Consider the following 22,235-nt stretch of genomic DNA (forward strand, 5'->3'; position numbering starts at 1 on the left):
GTGTCTAGAATTTAATAAGTACCCAATTTCACATATTCACAAAGAAAAGCTTATGAATACATTATATACATTGCTTTCATGTACAAACTACATTTGCTTGCATATACACAATTCCTCATTCCTTTAATTTTAAAAAGAATCAGACATTTTTTGCTTGATGAAATCAAGTTTTATCAATCACTCTGTCTCAGTCTGTCTTCCTCACTTGCTCACACAGACACACACATACACTCACTCTATATGCTGGCAAAATGTTGATTACTATGTGAGTCTATACTTACACAATTTTCTAAACAGATTTTTCTTAATTTATTATTAAAAACAGTACCTTGCCTTTTAAATTACATTTTCAGATCAGTTTCATAGACCTTTTCTCTCTACATCAAAACAAATTTCTCCATTTTTTATTATTTAGTTTAAAATTTCAGTGAAATACGTTAGGCAATTTAAATTCAGTACATCCATTGCTGCACATCTTTGGTATCCCTTCTCCAAAACCATTACTTGTTCATTTGTACTGCTCTTACAGATTCCTGCAATGTATTGGCTCTTCTACCCTGCCCAACATCTTTTTTTTTTAACTTTTATTTAATGAATATAAATTTCCAGTGTACAGCTTATGGATTACAATGCCCCCCCCCATAACTTCCCTCCCACCCGCAACCCTCCCCTCTCCCGCTCCCTCTCCCCTTCCATTTGCATCAAGATTCATTTTCAATTCTCTTTATATACAGAAGATCAATTTAGTATAAAGATTTCAACAGTTTGCACCCACATAGAAACACAAAGTGAAACATACTGTTTGAGTACTAGTTATAGCATTAAATCACAATGTGCAGCACATTAAGGACAGAGATCCCACATGAGGAGCAAGTGCACAGTGGCTCCTGTTGTTGACCCAACAAATTGACACTCTAGTTTATGGCGCCAGTAACCATCCTAGGCTGTCGTCATGAGTTGCCAAGGCTATGGAAGCCTTCCAAGTTTGCCGACTCTGATCATATTTAGACAAGGTCATAAAAGACAGAGTGAGGATAGTAACCAATGATCCTAAGAGTGGCATTTACCAGGTTTGAACAATTATACAGCATTAAGTGGGGAAGAGGACCATCAGTACACACATGTTGGGAGTAGAGCCATTGGTGGTAGAGTAGAGGTTATGATTACAAAGGAATGAGGCCCAAGTGCACTAGACAGGGCCTAGAACAAAGGACAGAGTCATTATTAGAGGAGCTAAGAAAGGTGCTGTCTAAGCTACAATTAAGTTTTCTGATTGAGAGGCAAATAGAACCTGATAGAAGGGGCTTGATAAAACATCTTAAATGTCCGTGCTACCGAAAGCATTAATCTTGTCAAAAATTATTCAATTGCTGAGTAGCCAAAGCTCTACTCTATATTGTAATTGAACAATTCTGAGTGTGCAACATTTATATAAACACTCTAATTTTGAATAAAAACATCTCTCTGTTCATCGTTCTTTGAATCTAAGAGTTAAAAGCTTCCTCTTGCATTGGCAACAAGTAGATTAATGAATTTCCATCCCGGAAGGTGTATGTCAGCCAGTTCACAGCCCTTTACTCTCCCCTTTCCTTGGAGAGAGATATAATGAGATTCCAGAAATTACATAAACTCTGATCCCCAATGAATCTTTAGAGAAAATTCCCCCTTTCAGCCCCTTTCAAACTTAAATGTCAGGTAAAGTAAAACTTTGTTGTTTTAAGTCATTGAAATGTGGGGACTGTTTGTTATCACAACATAGTCTAGCCTAAATTGACTAAAAAATTCTTCCTGTAACATTTAATTATTTTCCATGTTATATGATGCAGAATATTTGGCTACACTAAAATTGAGTCATCTTTGTAAGGAAGGCGAATGGATTTGCACTTCACATGTAGTTTAAAGTATAAAAAAGGCTCCTAAAACTTTCAGAGTAAACATCAATTTTGCCATCAGCTATAAGAAATAATTTCACAAATGACACAATATCCTAATACAAATTCACACTCACACAGTACATGCTCACTGTTTGTACAACACATAAGTGATACATAATGAGTATGGATCCATTTTCTAAAAAAAAAAATCCACACTGAATATTATCAGACAATTCAACTATGAATTGCCTGTGACCCAGGGTTTGAGCCCAAGCTTCCATGAAACATCTAATATTGGAAAGAGACAACTTAATGCACTTGTACCCCTAGGGTTGTCACTGTTATTTCTGTGATCAGCCGGGTCATCAGAAAATAGCATTTCCAGACCATATTATCACAACTCCCTGCTGAAAATGCTTCACTAAATTGAGATTTAATGTTGTAACTTCAGGTGCTATTGAAGGTCAATGTAAGAAATGTTCACTTGAACATTTCTGTCTTTTACAAACACCTAGGTTAAGACACTGTCCATCATATTATCAACTGTTACTAAAATAATGACTGTGAAAAAATATTATGTTTTAAGTTTACAGTCTGTTAAAATATTCTGTCTCAAGAAATGACTATATTGTCTATCTTTAAGAAATAGCAAATATATATTATAACTACTTATTAATTTGAATATACTCAAGTGGAGTAACAAATTTATCCTAAATGTCTATATACTTTTAAAAATTCCTTAAGGTCTATTTTTAGTTTCAGTTTCTAATTTTTATATTTTGTTAGTTTAGTAACTGTTGCATTTTTTTAGAAGTAGATGGAAAGTAAATTCTATTTGGAAAATAAAACTTCCTATAAATTGTTTTTTGCTTTACTTTTATTGCCAACTAAATTCTGGAGAACAGGACCTACACTTCTCTCTGTATAGTTTTTTTCAGAGCCAGAAAATCAGAATAAAAATATGCTAATGCGCAATGACACCAAACACTCTGAAACTAGCATCTGGATTCACATTTTTCACTCCATCGCTTACTAACCATGGGACATTTGGAACGTTATATTCATTTGTTAGCTTTTGTTTTTCTTTTCAAGAAAATGTCACCAATTTATTTATGGAACTGTTGATGGGACAAAAGAGTACATATGAATGTGTCATTAAGACCCAATTCAGTAAATTCTCCCATAAACTCTTCTGTATCCACAAAGTAAATGACAGTGAAGGGCACAATGATGCTACCATTTGTCTCCTGAGTAGGTGCTTACAAAGACAAGTGGAGAGAAATCTGTGCATGTACTTCACTGAAGGTCTGCTCTTAGGAGAAGGGGAGGGAGTAATACACCATTAATCTCTGGCAGAGATTGGTTTTGACTTGATCATACAAAGGACTGTTAGTACAGTCCAGGGATGCTGTTAAGTACAGGAAAGCTCCCTACAACAATAATTATCTAGTCCCCAAGTGTCAGTATTTCTGGGGATAAGAAACCCTGAAATAGATGAAAGCACAAAAATTCAATATTTAATATTTACAAGGGAATTTCAAAAAGTTAATAGACAATACATTTTACAGAAAACCCGTGCATAGATTTCAAAAAATTTGCACTCAAATAAGCATGTCTTAAATACTTTTCATGAACTTTTCAATATACCCACATAGTAGTTGATTATTGATTTGCTATTAGTATCATTCAGATTTTACTAATCAAAAAATGGGAAATGTGGAATTGAATGGATTTTGCTAGGGCAAACTAGTTCTCTCTCTCTCTCATTCTCTTTTTTCCTCTGTGTGTTTCTCAGGAGCATTTGTCCTATGAATATAACTTATATTACTTTATACAACAGCAAGCATAAATTCCACATGAAGTCATGGACTGAAATGACTACTTTTGCAAATGTTATCTATGCTGTCTTGTGCCTTTCTTCAGATTTGCTTTATTCATGCCTTCATGGATCTTGCTTTTTTAGAATCTTCAGCTCCTTGATTTTTCTTCTCTCTCCTTTTCTTCTGTGCTTTTCCTCCTTGGCTTCCAAATAAACTCAGGCTCATGAGGATGTCTGCATCCAGCTCTGCACTTTGCCTAATGGTGAGTCTGGCACCATCCTATGGTTGTCAAATGCATCTTGCTCACTTTCATGGCCTCCCTTTTCTTTCCTTTAAAAATATTTATGTTTTTGAAAGAGTTGCAAAGTGGGAGTGGGAGTGGGAGACCAAGATAGGGGGGAAAGGGGAAAGGGGAGAGAGGGAGAGGGAGAGGGAGAGGGAGAGGGAGAGAGAGAGAGAGAGAGAAATATCTCATCTGCTGGTTGGTTTACTATCCAGATGGCCACATCTGGTTCATTACCTTCTTTTTTTTTTTTTTTTTTTTTTTTTTTGACAGGCAGAGTGTGGACAGTGAGAGAGAAAGACAGAGAGAAAGGTCTTCCTTTGCCGTTGGTTCACCCTCCAATGGCCACCGCGGCTGGCGCGCTGCGGCTGGTGCACCGCGCTGATCCGATGGCAAGAGCCAGGTGCTTATCCTGGTCTCCCATGTGGGTGCAGGGCCCAAGCACTTGGGCCATCCTCCACTGTCTTCCTGGGCCATAGCAGAGAGCTGGCCTGGAAGAGGGGCAACCGGGACAGAATCCGGTGCCCCGACCGGGACTAGAACCTGGTGTGCCGGCACTGCAAGGCGGAGGATTAGCCTAGTGAGCTGCAGCACCGGCTCATTACCTTATTTTCTAAGGATTGATAAGCCAATTCCTTAGTCGATCAGAACTGGTCATTTCTATTAAGTTCTAAATTCTTTCAGCATCTTCCTTTTAAATAATATGGAAAAATTTGACACAAAAATAAGAATATGACAGTTCTTCTAAGAATAAATTTGGTAGTAATAGAGACAAGACTCTTACAGCACATTTATACTTTTCTTCCTTTTCTCTATTTTTTTCCTTCTTATGTTCACCTTTGCTATGTGTGTGTTCCATTCATGTATTTTTTTAACAACACAAAAGGATACTGTTTTACAACACAGATCGTGGCTCAATAAAGTCATGTCAACTTAGTCAGGAAATCATGGATGATATATTGCATCATTTGAGATAATATATATATATATAAAACTATTCTTCAAGTACAATTAACAGGTAGTTCATGAAACGTATGATCTCATTCTCACTGACACAGAATGAAGGAAAATTGTTGCAATATCACTTAAGATAAATAAAAATAAAATGAAAGTGTCCTCACATTATAATATTATTTGCCAATTTATATTGACAGAGATGTCTTGGATAGAACCAGGAAGGAAAAGGTATACTGAGAGAATGAGATTGGAAAGTCTGAGTTGAAAGGAACCATAAAGCTCATCTTATCCCAAAACTTAAAGATAGATTTGGCCCTGCCCTGACATTTCAGGCATTTTGGTGGAATGAATCTGCAGATACGGGTTCTCTCTCTCTCTCTCTCTCTCTCTCTCTTCTTTCATCTCTCTCTGAAATTAATATTTTTTTATTTTTTATTTTTTGACAGGCAGAGTTAGACAGTGAGAGAGAGAGAAAGGCAGAGAAAAAGGTCTTCCTTTTCTGTTGGTTTACCCCCAAATGGCCACTACAGCCAGCGCGCTGCGCCGATCCAAAGCCAGGAGCCAGGTGCTTCCTCCTGATCTCCCATGCGGGCGCAGGGCCCAAGCACTTGGGCCATCCTCCACTGCCTTCCCGGGCCACAGCAGAGAGCTGGACTGGAAGAGGAGCTACCGGGACAGAATCCGGCGCCCCAACCAGGACTAGAACCCAGGGTGCCAGCACTGCAGGCGGAGGATTAGCCTAGTGAGCCTCGGTGCCACCCTCTCTGAAATTAATATTAAAAAGCTATTCTTCAGTCCTTGGTATGTGTGGTAACTCTCCCAGCTGCAGGTGCTAACACTGCTTCCCATCATTCTACTGCTAAATTCACTTCATTTGAGACCTAGATTCTGATCTTTGTTCTCCCAATGGATACCTTTGTGAACTGGAACAAGTAATTCTGTAACCAGGACTTATTTTGTTGTTTGTAAGATGAATTTGAGACAAATAGTCATACCTTATTTCTAAGGTCCCTTCAGATACTGTTACACTAGATGTATAGTAAACTCAGCATTCTCAAAAAAATCCAATTAATTTAAGTTCACTTAGGTACCAAGAGAATAAACTTAACTTTATTATATAACACAATACACAAAGAAAACAACCACATCTCCACAATCATATTTGTGATTTTAAAATATGTTCTTCAAATTACTAAGGTCTGATTTATCCTATGTTCCTTTTACCTAGCATTGGAAACAAGCCAAAAAAAAAAAAAACATAAAATTATTATTGATAGAGTTAACTGTACTGGCAATATGTCATCTTTTTTTTCTTTTTCCTTTTCTATCTCCTTGCCCTTCTCCTGGCCCCTTTCCCAGCTCCTCTCCCCCTCTTCATTTCTTTCATTTATTCCCATTCTGTTTCATAATTCACCTTGTTCTTTTTCATTTTCAAATTCAGTTGTTTAGTTTTCTCAATATCTTGATGTCTACAAATGGTTATTGCTGGTTCAGAAAGCTCATTACTTAATCCCCATAGTGCCTTAATGTCGCAAGCATATTAACCTACTAAGTTATTCTATATGTACTTGATTGCCCAACTTCTGTTAGGCCCTGGTGGCTCTTTTGGTCAATAGCTGTGTTCTTCTTTTCCCATCATTCCTAATTGAATGCATACTGCCCTTCAACTTCTGCTAAAGCTGAGTTGCACTTGTGTGGCAAATTTTCCATCTTGCTGATCTTTCCCTGCTGACTGATTAGCTTCATTATTTATCTAATTTTTTTAATTGTGGCTTTGGCACACCGGCCTCCAGGTAAGAGAGCACAATTAAACACATTAAAGGAAATTCACAAAGCATAGTGATTACATAATTAATCAGTTTTAAGTAGTATAAAAAGTTGCTGATCCCAAACCATGACACTTTGGGTAAGGCTAATTTTAAGCGTTTAAAATTGTCTTAATTATTTCATTTCTCTCTTCTGTTTTCTTTTTATTTACACAGGCTAGATATAACAATATTTGTTCCTTTATGGAAAGCATTCTTTCACAAAGTACAACAGGTTTCTCACCGAACGTGCATAAGAACACTAGAAGAATAACTGATGAAGAATTTGTGGGAATGTCTTCCAGTAACCTAGGTATGTGTTAATTTCATTACAGTTGTTTTCTACTCCAGTTTTGGACATTCACAAGTCAAGGTGGTTAGGTGAACTACAGCAACATGTTTACTTAGTCTCTGTGTCTGCTATCATTTTGTTCATTACCCCCCTCTTCATTTGAAACAAGATAGAAGATATCAGGCCATGCTGGATTCATTTCCTCAGCTGAAGGATAAACTGAAGCTAAGACAGATCCTATGACCCATCAATGTTCTACAGCTTAGCTCTCGCACAATCATGTCTAGCAAACAGTATCTCTTTTCATTATCTCAAGTCATTGCTGTTAGCTTAGGTTATTTTCTCTCCTAAGCAATGTTCAAGTGATTGAAGATGTGGACATCTTTGTTCTGTTGTTGAAATGAAACTTGGATAGAACACTCGGATTTTAGTCTTAACAGAAAACAGTTCTTCCCGTTTTATCAAAATATGGATTCCCTCAGCAAAAAAGTACTCAGACTTCTCATTCATTTGTCTTTAAATGTGATTATATCTTCAGTCTTGTCTACCCTGGCTCAGAAGTTCTTTTGTCCCAAATTTCATCATTCTACCTGTTCTAAACCTTTTCTTCTCAAGTGCTTAAGACTTTATTCCATAAATTGTCATTTAATTTTTCATAGGTCCGTTCTATTCCGGATGCTTCTTTTCTTTACATAAATTAATAAATTATTTATATATAAATTAATAAAATCTTAACCAGAATATACACAAAAGGAAGCATTCAGCAATCCAGTCTGCTCTCATCCTCAAACCTTCCCCTTCCCTCGGTCCTTTCACCTCTAAACTGCTGGATGATTGAGTTCATATCACTGTCTTTCTCTGACATGCATTCTCAGTACTCAACATACTATGATATAAGTTTTCCCTTTACCATGTTACTGATACTGGTTTGAAAAAGGTATAAAAATACTTTCTTTTTTTTTTTTTAATGCACATTCAGCTTTAAGATTTTTTTTAAAGATTTATTTATTTATTTGAAAGTCAGAGTTACACAGAGGGGAGAGGCAGAGAGAGAGAGAGAGGTCTTCCATCTGATGGTTTACTCCCCATATGGCCACAATGGCCGGAGCTGTGCTGATCTGAAGCCAGGAGCCAGGAGCTTCTTCCAGATCTCCCACGTGGGTGCAGGGGCCCAAGGTCTTGGGCCATCTTCTACTGCCTTCCTGGGCCATAGCAGAGAGCTGGATCAGAAGTGGAGCAGCTGGGTTTTTGAACCAACACCCATATATGGGATGCCAGCACTTCAGGCCAGGGCATTAACCCACTGCACCACAGCGCCGGCCCCTAAAGATACTTTCTAAGTACAGAACACAACATGCATTTTTAAGTCTCAGCCAAGGGCTAGTGCCCCGTCTCAATAGGCTAATCCTCCGCCTGCAGTGCTGGCACCCTGGGTTCTAGTCCTGGTTGGGGCGCCGGATTCTGTCCCGGTTGCTCCTCTTCCAGCCCAGCTCTCTGCTGTGGCCCGGGAGGGCAGTGGAGGATGGCCCAAGTGCTTGGGCCCTGCACCCGCATGGGAGAAACACCTGGCTCCTGGCTTCAGATCGGCACAGCCCGCTGGCTGTAACGCACCAGCTGTAGCAGCCACCTGTGGGGTGAACCAACGGAAAAGGAAGACCTTTCTCTCTGTCTCTCTCTCACTAACTCTGCCTGTCAAAAAAATAAAAAAATAAAAGAAATTAAAAGAAGACTCAGCCAACCTGAATTGCCTACATTATTTTTAATCATTGGCTACGGCCCCTTCAATTGTTCAAGAGATTCAAGAACTTTATAATCTAAGGAGGAATATGTATCTAAAAAACAGATAATTTCAAAATACAAGGGTACTTAAGTTTCACAGAAATGGGATTAAAAGAAATTTTTTCTCTGCCTCTGTTATTCCCACTCTAATATTTAACAGGGATCACTTTTCAGTTAAATTTAAACACCTAAGAATCATTGTGTGTTAATTAAAGAGTTCAATGAATAGTGTTAAGTAGAACAACAACAACAAAGAATACTAAAAGGGATAAAGTATTAAGTTGTTCATCGACAGTCAGGACAAGGGCTGATCAAGTCACTGTTTCTCATAGTGTCCATTTCACTTCAACAGGTTTCCTTTTTGGTGCTCTGTTAGTTGTCACCGATCAGGGAGAAAATATGATATTTGTTCCTTTGGGACTGGCTTATTTCATTCAGCATGATGTTTTCCAGATGTACAGTTTGGGACATGTTCAATCGGACTTGCCCCAAATGGTAGAGTTAGAAATGTGCCAGGGGATTCCAATTCAATCCCATCAAGGTGGCATGTACCAATGCTATCTCACTAGTCAAAGTGATCAGTTTCAGTTCACAATTAATCATAATGATAGGACTAAGAGTCAAAGGGATCACATAAACAAGACTAGTGTCTGCTAATACTAAATTATAGAATTAAAAAGCAGAGAACGATCCAACATGGGAAGTGGGATACACAGCAGACTCATAGAATGCCAGATGTCCTAAACAGCACTCTGACCTCAGAATCAGCCCTTAAGGCATTTGGATCTGGCTGAAGAGCCCATGAGAGTATTTTAGGCATGGAAAGCCAAGACATTCTGGCAAAAAAAAAAAAAAAAAAAAAAAAAAAAAAAAAAAAAAAAAAAACCACTAAATGAAAGATCTCTGCCATTGAGGTCCCAGTGGAAAGAAGGAGCCATCAAATAAGGAGGTACCTTTCTCTGAAGGGAGGAGAGAACTTCCACATTGACTATGACCTTGTCTAAATAACATTGGAGTTGGCGAAATCATAAGGCTTCCATAGCCTTGGCAACTCATAACAAGAGTCTAGGGTGATTACTGATGCCACAAACAAGAATGTCAATTGTTAAGTCAACAATAGGAGTCACTGTGCACTTACTCCTCATGCAGGATCTCTGTCCTTAATGTGTTGTACAATGTAAATTAATGCTATAACTAGTACTCAAATAGTACTTTACACTTTGTGTTTCTGTGTGGGTGCAAACTGTTGAAATCTTTACTTAATATATACTAAATTGATATTCTGTATATAAAGATAATTGAAAATGAATCTTGATGTGAATGGAATTGGAGAGGGAGCGGGAGATGGGAGGGTTGCGGGTGGGAGGGAAGTTAAGGGGGGAAAAAGCCACTGTAATCCAAAAGCTGTACTTTGGAAATTTATATTTATTAACTAAAAGTTAAAAAAAAGAAAAAAATGAAGAAAGTTCTGTGAATAAAAAAAAAGAAATTTTGGTGCACATTTTTGGAATATATGCATAATTTTTAATAATATGTATTTTCATGAACTTTTTGAAGTGCTGTCAAGTAATGTTATGATTTTGATATTCAGAGGGATTCGATAAAAATTGTTATTTGACACTCAATATCCATTCTTTCAAAAAATGCAAAATCTCTAATTACAGTCTAAAGCAGTATAGCCAAAAAACACAAATATAAAATATGTATTTTTCAACATTCCTTACAGCTGTATGGCCAATAATGTATAAGAAAAAGCATTTGGAAGGGATTTTCTAGAAGGCCCCTTAACAAGTCGTAAGGAATGCTTGCTTCTGAGTCTTTTCATTCTTCCTGTATGGATACAAAAGCAATAGCCAGAGCTACAGAAGCCATGCTTTTGACCTTGATAATGAAAGACAGAAGCTGGTAACCACAAAGCATAAAGACAAAAGTTCCTGCCTCCCTGATTACTTTGTGAAGCTGCCATAACAACTGTGCATTGCCCATTCTCAGACTCCCTTTATGGAGATAGTAAATTTCCAATTTGTTTCAAGTGTCTCAATCAAAGCTTTGTATCTGGTATAGGTACATGAGAATCACTTGCTGGAGAAAAATGAATTTCCTTACTGTGTCCAAGATATCTTCCTTCTATATGTTGTCTCTTGTAGTAAATGATGTAGTAAATGATGGCACTATTGATTATCAAACCCCCAAATCTTAAATTAATTCTCTTCTAGTTCAGTGACCCTAAACACTATAACTTCACAATTTTTTCTTGTATAGATACATTCCTCTCAATTCTCACCAATGTAACCTGCATCCAACATCTCATTGATTCTTTCTTGAACTATTTAAAAACCAAAGTAATTCCTAAGCAGGACTCTGTCCTCTAACATCTCATTTTCCTAATCTATCACCACTGTGTCAGAAACAGTAAACTGTCAAATAGATAAATCTGTTTATACTCATCTCAATATTAAAATTTTCAATTAGTCTCAATTGTCAACATGGTAAAAGTAAAATTTTATAAACATTTTTAGACATTCCCAGTTATTTTTTTTTTTGAGATTCTGTTTTTGTCTCACTCTTCCATAATACACAAGCCAAGAGTCCTAAGTAAAAGAGTTTCCAGCCATACCTGACTGCTTTCCATTTGCATAATATTCTGTGTCTTGCCCATTTCTCTTTGTTTTAATTGTCCCATCTATCTTGAATCTTTTTGTCTCCCCTTCCCCTATACATCTGCAACTGTTTTCTACTAATTAATCAAGGACACATTAGGATAAAGCCACCTGTGGTACAAGCCTCCTCTGCAAATATCCCGTCACCTTTTAGACCATGTGCATTTGTGCACAGTGCTATTAGTTTGTTAAACTGTTCTAGAGTCATTTTGTGTGTTCAGATATATTTATGCTTAATTTTACACATATTTCAGAATCTTAAAGGAAGCAACATATGGCCAACTTTGCATCTCCCAGAAATTCTACTATGCCACACAAAGCAAGGGTGATCAATTCATAGTAGTAGACTAGAACTAACTACACTTTTACTTTGTCACACTAACACATTCAACTTTAACATAAGTGTTAACATTTAAATTCAAGATTAATTGAAAAGTAATTTAATTAAATGGCATATTATTGACTAGCCTCCAAATTCCTTTATATTACTAAGAAAACTTCCTTATTTTAAATCCTAATACTCCAGATCCATAATATCATTTGCCCATTCACTTTAGAAATGCATTCCATTCATACATGTTATTAGTCAAATATATTTATCAAAAGCAATGTTTTATGCAAATGTGGTTTAGTGAACTCTGAACAATCTGCACTTTTCAAAACCAAAATTCTGTAATTTTTAGTGTTTTCTTGCTTAAAGTCAAGTTTATTACATATCAAGAGACATCATGGAAAAAATAGCATAGATAAGATCATCTCTATTTAAAGAAGAAAGAAAAACATAACAAGAACCATGTTCAGTATGAGGTTAAAGCAAGAGTTTTTTGGCACACATAAACGAAATTTATTTTAAAAGCTTTCCAGGATATAACTGCAAGCTCAAGGCAGCAAAGCATATGAAACTGGCCATGCTCTCCTTGTTTTGTTTTGTTTTTTGTTTTTAGAATTTTTTTTGTTATAATGGGAAATTGTGGGCAAAATGATGACACATAGTTTTGGATTTGCAGTGCCATTCCTCATTTTATGACTCAGTCTTTAAATTCTAAGTCACAGATTTTAAATGTCTCCTGACTAATCTATCTGCAAAATATCGAAAGTTCATGAACTTGAATCATCACACTGAGTAGGAAAAATCCGAACTCAATTTATACATCTAGAGGGAATTATATATGGAGGGGCAAGTAACAGTGACATAATTTAACAGCTACATATAAACTAGACTTCTATTACATATTTTTGAAAGCTCAGCTTCAGACAATATAAAAAAGCAGCATATATTTGGAAAATAAAATTTATATGCATTTAGACTTTATGAAGGATGGTGAGTGTGTGAAACTGAGAAAAGTAAATAGAAGATAGGTTTGGTCCCCAAATTAAAAAGACAACCTGTCTAAAAGTCCAAAATGTAGATACTATATTTTAAAACAGACATTTCTATGCACATAGATAGTCACTGGCTTATGAGAGTTGATGATTTTTTTTATTTGACAGAGTTAGACAGCAAGAGAGAGAGAGAGACAGAGAGAAAGGTCTTCCTTCCATTGGTTCATCCCCCAAATGGCTGCTACAGCCAGAGCTGCGCTGATCCGAAGCCAGGAGCCAGGTGCCTCTCCCTGGTATCCCACGTGGGTGCAGGGGCCCAAGCACTTGGGCCATCCTCCACTGCCTTTCCAGGCCACAGCAGAGAGCTGGACTGGAAGAGGAGCAGCCAGAACTAGAACCTGGTGCCCATATGGGATGCCGGTGCTGCAGGAGGAGGATTAACCAAGTGAGCCATGGTGCTCGCCATGATGATTTTTTAATTTAGCTGGTATGAAAGCAAAAGCAATCAGTAGAAACTGTAACTTTGGGGGCCGGCCCTGTGGCGTAGCTGGTAAAGTTGCCACCTGCAGTGCTGGCATCCCATATAGGCACCGCTTCGAGTCCCAGCTGCTCCATTTCCGATCCAGCTCTCAGCTATGGCCTGGGAAAGCAGTAGAAGATGGCCCAAGTCCTTGGGCCCCTGCACCCATGTGGGAGACCGGTAAGAAGCTCCTGTCTCCTGGCTTTGGATCAGCACAGCTCCAGCTGTTGTGGGCTTTTGGGGAGTGAACCAGCAGATAGAGATAGAAGACTTGTCTCTGTCTCTCTCTTCCACTCTGCCTTTCAAATAAATAAATAAATCTTTAAAAAAAACCTAACTTTGAATTCTGGTCTATTCCTGGACCAGCAGTATGTGGTTTGCTCTTCTGGTGATGCCAGGCAGTGACAGTGACCACAGCCCCCAGTAGCCTCGAGGAAGCATAGAGCAGTCAGGAGGGTAAAGGAGGAGCACTCTACAGTGCTTGTGATGCAAAGCCATGGTGTTTGGTGGGTTAGTTGTATTAAATATATTTTCAATTGATTAATAGATTTATTGGTGCATAATCTCATTTGTAAACTGAGGAACATTTGCATATGCGCTCTCACACATGTTGTATGTATACATATGGATGGATCTGTATTTGTACGTATGCATACAAGTATCTATATAGACAGGTTTCTGTTTGTATGGGTTATGACTGCTTAAAATCTATTTGCCTTTGAAAAAATACAGGGCACCAGTATTGCACAGGTTGTGTTTGTATATTTTTGTTTTGTGAAATTTGAATATCAAGTAAATTTTTCCCTCTAACAATAACTGGAACAGAAAACTATATAGCAAATCTACCACCTAATTTTCAGATTTTTCACTTTTGGTTTGAGTGCTTCAATTTCATCGTCAATGAAACTTTTGTCCACCTGAACTTGGAAACCCCTAGCAGTGACTTTTATTAAGATGACTTTCACAGAGCTATTTAAATTTTCTGAGTTGATTTTTTCTCACTAAAATAAAGTAGCCAAATAAATCATCTATCTGGCATATTATTTGGAGGGATAAGATGCAAGCAAGAGACAAATAAGGAGTATTTCCTCTACCCTTGATGATAATCTTTTGTTTGTGTTTTTGCAATTCTTTTCTCTTCAAGAATATTAATTCATTGAATGAAAGCCTAATGCAAGTGTGTGGAGGCTCTAAATGTTGTAAATTTATAAGTATACGGTATAATTTAAAAAAATTGATCCCAGGAGTAGAGATTCCTAGAATATTCATAATCTTTCATTTTAACTTGAATTTATAATCATTATCCATGTCCTTCACAAAGTCAATGACAACTGAATCAAATATTAAATATTTTATTGCCAAATATGCTCTAGTTAAGTATATACTATTATTAAAAGATGTATAGAAAACCTAGATATTATTTCTACCACGGTAATTTTATAGCAGCTTGAAAATCTGAGCCAGCAAAGAATTTACGTAAATTCCTCTGAATCTACATTGTCCTTTCACACTCAACATATGAAAGTATATATGGAAATTTATAAATGTCAGGACCTAACTTGCCATATTATAAGAGTGAACAAGTGTGAAATGAGTATCAGTTAATAACAATAAATCAATCATTTTACTAATTGAAATTCCACATGCATTTATTTTAAAAACCTTGAAGGATTAAATTCAGAGTTCCATCTGCACACTTTCTGAAGTCTGAAAACTATGCTCCAAATTAACATTCATTTCTCATCCAAGTAGTTAACATAACCTGATTTATTCTTTAATCTCTTAAGTAAATAAAAACAAGTTGAATCTATGTAACATTTTTAAAAGAAATCTGGCATGCTGCCTTGATGGTTTAATTACACACACTTTTATACAAACTTTGTTTATGTTTGTCCTAGGTGGAATTTACCTAAAAGACCTGGTGGTGTGAGCAGGGGTGTGACTGCTCCATTTTCCCCACCTTACACCTGTGATGGTGTAAGCCAGGGGAAGTACTCACAGCAGACATGATGAGTTCCCCACCCAGGTTCTGGATCTCAGCTTTGACTTGACTGCAAATTTTCAGTTGGTGGGAATAGAACTTAATCTGTTCCAGGTAGGCCAATAAGTCTTGTTTGCAGGATGGATCTGGGCACTAAATATTTATCAAAGATAAGAACAGAAATACCAAAATAAATAATGCTTTGATCACATTACATTACAGATAAATTACAAAACAGCAACTTTATTTTCAGTAAGTCCCACTTCTCAGATCAAGTCCGTGTAGATTTCAATCCATTTTCCCACTAAAATAGTTTATCCACTTTTCAACCTTTATTATTTCTGCTAGGACAAAAGAAATGTTAAAAGAATTTTCAGATATAAAATGGTACATAAAATAATAATCTTTAATTTATGATAAGGTTGTAACCCTAAAGGTTTTAGGTAAATTTAAAGACATTTAAAATGCAATCATTCCCTTAATCTAGAATAACTATTAGAACACTCCTTAGATCTAGAGTTCTACATTGTCTGTCTTGTATCATTTGTATGAACATAAAAATTCTGCAACAAAACATTATGCACTATTAGTCCCAGCATTAAATGTTCTTAACTGTTACACAAAAGAAATAATTTCTAACTTAGATAACAGCTGTGGTTCTGCATGTAGCCAAGAAACAGTGAACGTGTTTAGAGATGCTTTAAATCTCTGCCCAGAACAGCCTCCCATGCTATAGTAACATCCATCAGTTACTTCCTAGAGGACAATTCTGAGCTTCACCTTCCATATTAAATATCTTTCATTAGGGTTTAATCTTTATGCTCTTTGCCTTATGCAATGATAATAGATTTTTTTTAATCTTCCCTAAATTAGTTCCAATTTTAATAAATCTTCATAGGAATATGGAAATGTGGATAGTGATTTACATGTAAAATATTCATTGCAGCATTACTTATAATAGCAAGTTTTGGAGATGACCTAAGTGCCCTAAAACAATTGCAAGATTAAATATGAAAGCATAGCTACATAATGTGACATTATATAGTCTCAGGAAAATAATGTTATCAAAGGATATAGGAAAATGTTTTTAGAAGGTAAAGTAAAATCGGTCTTTAAAATTCCATGTAGTATTTCAATCAGATTGTGTAAAAATCTGCATTTTAAAATAACAAGAAATAAATGAAAATAATCAATATGATAACCTTTTTTTTACTTTTCATATTTTATATATATTAAATATATGGTAGTTCTACTATAATAAAATGTTATAATGAAGGAAAATTGTTGCAATATCACTTAAGATAAATAAAAATAAAATGAAAGTGTCTTCCACGATATAATATTATTTGCTTTAGATCTAGCAGCCTAAAGTTTAAGTTAAAAACTAGGATAAAAGATCATGAAACATATCACACAAGTCTGCTTTTATCCAGTACGGTTATCATGGGAGGATTGGTTCCAGGATCCCTGTGGATAACAAAATCCAAGAATGTTCAAAACCCTTACAAAAAATGGCACAGCGTGGCTGGAACCATGGCTCACTTGCTTAATCCTCCGCCTGCGGCACTGGCACCACATAGGGGTGCCGGGTTCTAGTCCCGGTTGCTCCTCTTCCAGTTCAGCTCTCTACTGTGGCCCAGGAGGGCAGTGGAGGATGGCCCAGGTACTTGGGCGCCTGTACCCTTGTGGGAGACCAGGAAGAAGCACCTAGCACCTCGCACCTGGCTTTGGATCGGCGTATCTCCGGCCGTGGCGGCCGTTTAGGGGGTGAACCAATGGAAGAAGACCTTTCTCTCTGTCTCTCTCTCTCTCTCTCACTGTCTAACTCTATCTATCAAATAAAAAAAAAAAAATGGCATGGTACTGGCATATAACCTACAGCCTTCTAGCATAAACTATAAATCATCTCTAGATTACATACAATACCTTATACAAGTAAATGCTATGCAACAGTTGTTATACTATATTTTGGTGGGGAATAATGACAAATGTACATGTTCAGTAAAAAATCTAGTGCCTGGTAGCTACATAGGACATGATCCTCAATTGATTGACTCTGTGGATGTGAGTCCCCAGATACAGAGGGCCACCTGTAGTTAATAACGAGGCTGCAAAATTCCTAAGAAACTTTTACTTTTATTCTCTTTTGTAGTTATTAGACAAGTCACATAGCCCAGACGGTGTGCACAAATGAAGACGTGCGAACCAGAGGCAAAGTTAATAATAATCCACAAAGAAAGCAAATAAACCATTTTTTTTCTGAAGAGTACTAGCAGTCTGCTAGGTGGGCATGAACATACGTGTGGGTAAGTAGCCTGTGATAGACAGCCAGAGGGAAAATCAGACAAGATCATACAGGTATTTTGAGATGGAGGGCATTTCTCAAGTTTTCAATAAGAAAATAAGGGTAATCTCTCCCAAATCTCCTCAAAAGGGTTATATTGTGAGACTTGATAAGAATTGTGTTGTAGAAATTATCACAAATTATCTGTGACACTCCCTGCGAATCTAATGGATTAATAAATTCCTGAAAAAAGCAAAATATGAAAAAAGAAGAAAGAAAAGGATAAGGACAATGAGGAGGAGAAGGAAAGTGAGACTAGAGGAAGAAAAAGAACAGCTGCTTCTCATGGCATTCTTACTACATATCAGATTTGATGTTAACTAATTCAGGCATACAATCTCAGCTGTAACCTGAAAGACAAATATATTTTTTTTCACAATTTGATGATCAGAAATTAACTATATTGAAGAAAATCAAGTCACCTCATTGCTTTTTCTGGATGGGAAGTTAATTGTTTCCTCTGTGCCAGATTCTGTGATAGGTCCTTTACATGAATCATTCCAAGTTAGTAGTTAGAGCATCATTTTGATTGCATTTAATTATTACCATTTTTTTAGATCTGGCAAAGTCGGTTTCAGAAACAGTAACTGACTGAAATTTAGTGTTCTTGGATCATTCATATGAACATACAGTGATCTCTTCTACACAACATTCATTGAGAAAAAAAAATTTTTTTACTGAGGAATTTTCTTATCTATTTTGTTTTCTTATTGATATACTCAGTGATAATCTTAAAATTAGGGAATGATGTGTGTTTTATCTGCCCTACACTATTTAGGTGACTTTCCTATATTAACTCCTTTAATAATCTTAATATTCCATGAAAGTTTTAGTTATTGTTCCCATTTACTAAAGGATGAAACTGAAGCACAGTGGGGTTAATTGATTTGCCAATAGTAAGTAGTAGAGCTGGTATTCAACAAGATCTGGCTTCACTTCCTTATCTCTTGTCTAGAAACAAGGTCAATCTTGTTAGTTGTATCTTATGAACAGCAAGTTGCCACTATGATTTCTTTTTCTTTCTTTCTTTTTTTTTTTTGACAGGCAGAGTGGATAGTGAGAGAGAGAGACAGAGAGAAAGGTCTTCCTGCCACTATGATTTCTAAGCTGGTTTCTTAAGCTGAAATTTTTTATTTGTAAATTGTAAATTGCGAATTGCATTAGTGTGGATTTTATTTCCTTGAAAACCACTATATAACCTTTTTAAACATCAATCTTACAAATTAACAGTGAAATTTTTGACCAGTAACCAATGCTGTAATTATTCAAAGTTAAGCAAAATATTCCACCCCTCTCAAGAGATACACTAATGGCTGCACTAGAAGTCTAATTCTATTAAGGAAAGGATGAGTCAAGTGAGTAGGAGGGTTGAAGCTGACTTTTGAAATTCAAAATCACTTGACTCAGATTCATTCATCATTTGCAGAATTAATGGCAATCTTGATTATACTTAATGGTGGCACTCAAGTTATAACCCATGCAGAAAAACATACTAATTGATAAATTCCTATGCTATTAGTAAGGCCTTGTTTCCTGATGAAATTTGTAAAGTCTTTAAGACCTGGTTTTAGCTGCCTAAAAGAAGAATGAAGAGAATGAATCATTGCCCCTTTAAGAATGTCCTCCTATTGTTTGCCAATTCTCCTTTGGCCATTTGTATTTCTTCCTTGGAAAATGTTCAGGTTCTTTGCCATTTTTTTAAAGATTTATTTTATTTATTTTAAAGGCATAATTACAGAAAGAGAGAGGGAGAAATAGAAAGAAAGATATTCCATCTGCTGGTTCACTCCCCAAATGGCCTCAATGGCCAGGGCTGGGCCAGGATGAAGCCAGGAGCTTGGGCCGTCAGCTACTGCTTTCCCAGGGGGATAATTAGCAGGGAGCTGGATTGGAAGTGGAGCAGCTGGGACTCAAACCAGCGCCCATATGAGATGCAAGTATCGCAAGTGGTGGCTTTACCCACTGTGCTACAATGCAGGCCTCTCTTTGCCCATTTTTAAGTTGGGTTATTTGAAGCTAATTTTTTCCTATTGATTGTATACATTCCTTATACAATTGGATCTTAACTATTTAGATACATGGTTAACAAATTTTTCATCCATCCTGTAGGTTGCCTTCTTTTATTAATCTTCACACTGTATACCTTGAATATATACCATTTTTATAAAAACATGAAAAATGTCCTATCATTTATATTTTTTATATAATATGACAGAAAAGCTTTGGACCCTGGATTTGTGGACCATTCTTGCCTTTGATCTTTTTCCAAATATAACTAGCATAAAAATAACTTTTGAAGAAATACTGCAAGGGGCTTTTAGGCAAACCAAGTAGTGGAATATCACAGCAAATTTTGTTGTTACCTCCCACTTTATTAAGATGGGATATGTTGGCCAAGACATTTGGTTAGCCCTTTAATGCAAAAACTGTTTCTTTTCAAGTTTTATAACCACAGACACCACTACAGGTAAACAGATTGTGTGTCAGCCTAAGTGGTTTTCTCACATTAAACCAGTTTTACTCTTCTGCTAAGATTTGTGGTACCCATACAGAATACATCATTTAGTAATGAAAGGAAAAGTGGAAGACATTCATTATGTTCCAGTTTGAATTTGCAGGTTGAATTTTCAAAGTGAACACTTTAAAAGAACTTTATTCCATAACTTGATATTTTTTGCTCCTGTTGGAGTACATGCTTCATTTAAGACACATTTTAAATGACTTCTGCAATTACAGACAGCAACTTAAATTCTTCTAAGCTGGCAAAGTTTGTTAATGTAAAGTATTAGATGCCAAAGTGAATTTCAAAACTAAAATTTTAAATAATCAGTGGTAGCTAAAGTACTTGGTACCCTTGACCTTCTCATAGGGTTCATTTGTTCACCAATAATCCAGGCCAGAAGCTGCCTCATTTCACCGGTCTCAGGGTCACAGATCATCAATGATCCCGTCTCTTACTGTATTTTTAATGTCTCTTTCTCCAGTCTTTGAATATATCATCGTAAAGTCTCTCAAAACCCCTTATCTCTCTGTAATCTCCTCTCTTTTCTTGTTCATGACCATGCCTTCTAAAAATGTTTCATGCAGACTCTTCAGATCAACAGCATGCTAGAAACTGGCTCCAGCTGTTCCACTAGACAGAATCTTGCTTCACTGATACCACTTACGGTTTTTCAAATCACCAAGTGCATCGTACTTATGGCAGCCTTTCCTTTATTTCACCTCTCTGTAGCTTCCAGATTTTTTTTTTTCTGAAATTCTACCATCTCTTCATAATCACTTTTTTCCCTTTTGATTCTCATAAATGCTGTTTCCTGGTTTGAAAGCAAACTTTCTGGTCTCTTGTGTAAACGTTTGTTTTCTTTTGCCTGTCCCTTTGTATTCTCAGTTTTTATTCCTAGGCATCTTTTCTGCTCGCACCCTCTCCTTCAGACAATAGTAGACACTTTTCTGCCTTCATGCACCAATTACACAATACAAATTACAAATTTCTATCATTCAGACTTGTCTTCACTATATACATACACACATAGAGATATACCATATATATAGATATACCATATATCTCTATGTGTGTATGTACATAGTGAAGATATATATATAGATATAGATACAGATATAGATATAGATATATACAGATAGATACCTGCTTCATTCACCCATCCCATTTTAGTGTGTCATGCAAACTTCACACTCAACAGATATAACTTTCATCTGTTTCATCCTCTATCTTGCCTACCCTGAAATCTACTTTTCACTTTCCATCAACATCTCAGTGAAGAAGTCCTTTTCCCTCTCCTACTGTTTTAAATCCAATCAGTCATTAATTTGTGATGGTTCTACATGTAGAAACCCCAAGATTCTTTGAGTATTTTTTCATGGCCATGTCTGTTATGGCTGCTGATTAACAAAGTAAGGTTTCTGAAACAAAGAACAGAGAAGGTTTCTATGTAGGAATGGATATACTGTACCTCCTTTATGGTGTCAGTGACATAGGATCACATTGACCCTTATGGTCAGAACTGGACATCTTGATTTGGGAGTTACTTTTGGGAAACCACTTTGTGACATATCTCAGTAAATAAATATTGTTTAACCAGAAATTATATATGCTGCTAAAATTTCTTCATATCATCCTATTTAAATTTAAACCACCTTCAGTGAAAGAATCATTTAAAATTCATTTTTAACTGCAACTTGGGTTGGACAGGCAATCACTGAGAACGTGACATATACTTTCAGCGCTAATCCAATTGAAATCAAAGATGTTTTCTCTCTTCACTGAAGTGCCTTTCTCTTACTAGGCATAAAGAAAAGTAGGTCCAACGTACTTTTCAGCTTTGTGTTGACTTCCCCAAAACATTCTCCAAAGGAAGGAGTTTCCTACGTAATAGAAGACAATTCAAAAATTTCACCCTGACTCTTATGCCTAGAATTTTTCAACTAAAGAATTACTGGAGATGAAACAAAAAAATAAAAACATTACCCTGTATATTGGAAAGGGCTGTGGAAAGATAGCTCAGACAAATGCTGGCTATTTAGAATTTTTTATGAAAGGCAGTGAGCTGTATAGATGAACTTTTCTTTCCCTTCTTCT

At 36.4% G+C, this 22,235-nt stretch overlaps 1 protein-coding gene across 1 annotated transcript in view; it reads right to left on the reverse strand.

The window, feature by feature from the left end:
* CTNNA3 (catenin alpha 3) overlaps positions 1 to 22,235 on the reverse strand; it is a 1,620,267-nt gene that overhangs the window by 36,723 nt on the left and 1,561,309 nt on the right. Inside the window, exon 16 of the mRNA XM_062214092.1 lies at positions 15,313 to 15,447. Coding sequence (XP_062070076.1) covers positions 15,313 to 15,447 — 135 coding nt within the window. The remainder of the gene's footprint in view (positions 1 to 15,312; positions 15,448 to 22,235) is intronic.

This window comes from Lepus europaeus, chromosome 17, assembly GCF_033115175.1.
Source record: "Lepus europaeus isolate LE1 chromosome 17, mLepTim1.pri, whole genome shotgun sequence".
NCBI classification, from domain to species: Eukaryota; Metazoa; Chordata; class Mammalia; order Lagomorpha; family Leporidae; genus Lepus; species Lepus europaeus.